The 3,997-nt window shown below is 43.3% G+C and overlaps 1 gene segment (V, D, J or C); it reads left to right on the forward strand.

Moving 5' to 3' along the window:
- The window catches only part of LOC115281484, a 25,013-nt gene that overhangs the window by 13,480 nt on the left and 7,536 nt on the right, over nt 1-3,997 (forward strand). Inside the window, 2 exon segments of the C gene segment in view lie at nt 818-1,147; nt 2,643-2,765. Coding sequence covers nt 818-1,147; nt 2,643-2,765 — 453 coding nt within the window.

Consider the following 3,997-nt stretch of genomic DNA (forward strand, 5'->3'; position numbering starts at 1 on the left):
AATATGGTGTCTCCTTAGTCATGTGTCAAGCTCAAGTGAAATTCCTAGATAAAATGTGCTTCCAGTGAATATTTCCTAAAGTAAACCAAAATTTGACCAGTGCATACTTGATAAGGACATTTCTGAAAATAATCAGTAAGTTTAAAATAGAAGTTTTGGCAGCTTTAGACATTGCCCGGCTCAAAATCTCGATGTGGTTCGGATGTGAGGGCAAGCAGTCCCATCAAGGAGAACGCCAGTGTCAGAAGTGGGCACGGGACCCTTATTTGAAGCTTGATAGACTGTCAAGTGTGCCTGGAAATAATTCGCAATCCAACCAGTGACTGTGTACTGTTTAACAAAATTCCACATTTTAATCCAGACTCTGCCACTGAATCGCTGTGACTTTCGGCAAGTTAGGTAACCTCTTGAACCTCTTTCTCATGGAAACTAGGAAAGTAAGCAACTCAGACCCATAGTGGAAGAAGGCGCTGTAAGCACTAATTCTATGCCAACATTTTCCTTGCTTTTTCTATGTACCAGGTGGTTCCAACCACTCATTAATTGTTCTTCCCTAATAATAGCTTTTTGAAAAATGTTTATTTATTTTTGAGAGAGGGATAGAGCACAAGTTGGGAGGGGCAGAGTGAGGGAGAGACAGAGAACCCCAAGCAGGCTCCAGGCCTGAGCTGCCAGGACAGAGCCTGAAGTGGGGTTGGATCTCACAAACTATGAGATCATGACCTGAGCCGAAATTGGACGCTCAACCAACCGAGCCATCAAAGTACCCCACTAAAAGTAGCCTTAATTGCTCTCCCATTTGCTTCCACAGCCACAGATAAAAGTCCTGATGAAGACACTTTCCCCAAGCCCACGACTTTTCTTCCTTCAGATGATGAAGTAAAACTCCATAAGGCTGGAACATATCTCTGTCTTCTTGAGGACTTTTCCCCTGATTTTATTATTATAGATTGGAAAGAAAAGAATGGCAAAACAGTTCTGGAATTCCTGCAGGGAAACACCATGAAGACTAAGGACACGTACATGAAATACACCTGGCTGACCGTGAGTAAAGAGTCAATGGGTAAAGAACACCAGTGTATCATCACACACGAGAAGAATAAAGAAGGGGTTGACCAAGAGATTCTTTTTCCTTCAATAAGCAAAGGTATGTGGATATATAGATGACTATAATATGCCAAAACCCTTTTTTCCCCCAGTGGAATATCCCACCTTTTCTCTCAAATATTAATGGAAAACAAGGAAATAGAAATATTTCCATAATGTTGTTGCCTTTAATGGTAGCAAAACTATCCTGTTATTTCCTCATAGGATGTGGGCTTTGAAACACATAAAGAAACAAAAAAGAATAATTCTCTTAGCCTTTCTCCCCTCAGTTTCATCATCCAAAACATGGAAGTCACATGATGTTTCTGAGGGACACTTCATGGGTTAAATGAAATAGTACATGTAAAAAGACCTAGCAATAAATGCTCAAAAAAAGGTCCACTTTTGCTGGTTTTACTGATCAGGGAATAACAATTGTACATCTTTCAAGAATGTTCTATGCTGCAAAGTCCTCTCACTTCACTCTTGCTCTGCTCAAAGTATATATAACCCATAAACAATGAATTCTAAGTGAACAAATGTTCATTTGAGGGAACCATATGCAGCTCCACAAAAAGGGTAATTTGGTCACTGAGGTTTTTTGGCTTTTTCAGATTGAATTGTACATACCCCTGTAAGGTGACGTTTGGTAAGTTAGACTGGGTCAAGCTAACATGGACACACCTGCTTCCATTCTCCACAAGGAATACTTCTTACCGTTAGTAATGCTGCTTGGCACACACTTACTGTAGTACTAGCATGTGCCGGGGTGGAAGGGATGCAGGAGGGACCACTGTCCCAAGGAGCATCACTACAGGAGGGAAAATATCCTTTTCCTATCACTCCTGTCACTTGTGATTCAGGCAGAGTGTCCCAAAGGAGCCCATTGGTGTAGGCACTGGACGTATTTAGACAGTGTGGGTGGAGCTGCATGTGCTCTGGCCCAGCTGTGATCCGGTAACTCTCTACACTCAGAAGTCAAGCCCTGAGCATGGACATAACAGGCCAGGGCACCAGAGGGCCCATCAGAAAGAATCAGTTCAGACTCTTCCCTGTGGCTAACAAGCCCCTCGGAGGCAGTGGGGAACAAGCACAGAGCGAGACACATGAAGAGCTTTCTATGTACAAGTCTCAATTTCTGAAATCAGTCTTTTTCTTTCTGGGTCTGGTAAAAAGAAAACCATAGACCCACAATGGCAGCACTTAGCTTTTCAAGTCACTAAAGCAAGATGTAAGCCCTAGCCCAGGTGTAATTTCCATCTCCCAGAACAGTAAACTATAACCTGTCAACATGGGAATTTCCTGGTCAGCACTATTACGTTTATGGATGAACTCCTTCCATTCCCCTTTGGAGGGTGACTTGCCTAAAACAATGGATCCTTCGCTAATAATTTCCCTTTCTGCACTCCCCTCTATTGTTAAAAACCTTTCCTTCCCTGTAATCCTGTGGAGCCCCCCTCTACTTGTTAGATGGGATGCTGCCTGAGTCCTAAGTCACGTGATTAATACAGCCATTAGATCTTTAATATTTATTTGGTTGAATTTTTGTTATTTAGCAGATTTGGTGACAGAATCCAAAGCGGGCTTCCAGACAGAATCAGAGAGAAGTACAAACACAAAGACCGTAACACCGAGCCCTTTGAGTACACTGTCTTCTTCACCGTTTTCAAGTGCTGCGGGTGAATTCTTGTTAGTTTTAAGATCAGCTCTCTTTGTGCTCAGGCTCCTGATCACACTGGGCTTCCTTTCCAAGGCTGTTTAGCTTGGGCTGGTAGAGGTTTATGCCCAGAGTCCAGCAGAGCTGGCACGTTTGTCTGGAGCCCTATTAAAGTGGCAGGAAGATCTGCCAGGGGTGAAGCCCCTAACCTATCAGCCCACAGCTCCCCAGGTAGAAACCTCAGTGGACGTCCAGGAGAACTGTTGGTGCTGCACACACAGCGCTGTTCTGGCCAGAATGCTTGCTTACAGCCCACACACTAAGGTGCCCATTATTCTTTGTCTTGTTTCATGTAGATAAAGGCTACTGCTAACAAGAATCTCAGATGCAGAAAACCCCACAATATTGGTGGTCATGAGCCAGGCATTTAAAGGCTGTTAGAATTCTCACTACCTCAAGAATCAAGAACCTTAAAAGCCTTATAATGTAACTTGGTCAGGGAAAGGATTCCATCGGCACTGAGTAACTCATCAAACTCAGAAAATGTCCCTGCAAGGGGCTACACTCCAAACCATGTACCATCCCCCAGTTGAAGACACATCCATTTTATATGTTACTTCAGATCCAGGAAGCCCACAGTCTTAGATTATAGGATCCTTAATTCTAAAGAGACAAGTACACCACCTTGCACTACACCTGCTTCCTATTTTACATCCACGAACGATAGTCCCAGAAGTTAGAGATATCTAGAATAAATTGCAAAGCTTGCTTTGTGTCCTGAGGAATTGCCTTGGTAACTGTTAGATTGGAGACTCCAAAATGAGGCCAAACAGAAATGTGGCTACACCTCATTTGTGGCTACATATGGCTGGACAGAGTGTGGGTTAACTTAATCTGAGGCTAGCATCCCACAGAACTACTGTCACCCCCTCCCCCAGGGCAACTGTGACCTAGAAATACAATTGGCATCATGGGAAACTCCCCAACTAGGTAAGATCACTTAAGAAGTGCTTTAAAGAAAGGGATCTCAAGTGAAGGAGGACACCTCCACTAATTGACAAGTAGAAGCCTCCAAAGGGTTTAAAATGCCAAGGTAGTTTCCTTGAAACATTCATTGCAAAAGGCTAATGAAAATTAAAGATGGAAGAGGTATGCAAACAAAAGACGGTAAGGCTGCTGTAGCTCCTCCCACTCCCCTCTTTGCTCTTTGGGGTCTCACTGTAGTGTGGAATGTTCTCCACTGTGAAAAGACTA

The sequence above is a fragment of the Suricata suricatta genome, chromosome 2 (genome assembly GCF_006229205.1).
Source record: "Suricata suricatta isolate VVHF042 chromosome 2, meerkat_22Aug2017_6uvM2_HiC, whole genome shotgun sequence".
In the NCBI taxonomy this organism is placed as follows: domain Eukaryota; kingdom Metazoa; phylum Chordata; class Mammalia; order Carnivora; family Herpestidae; genus Suricata; species Suricata suricatta.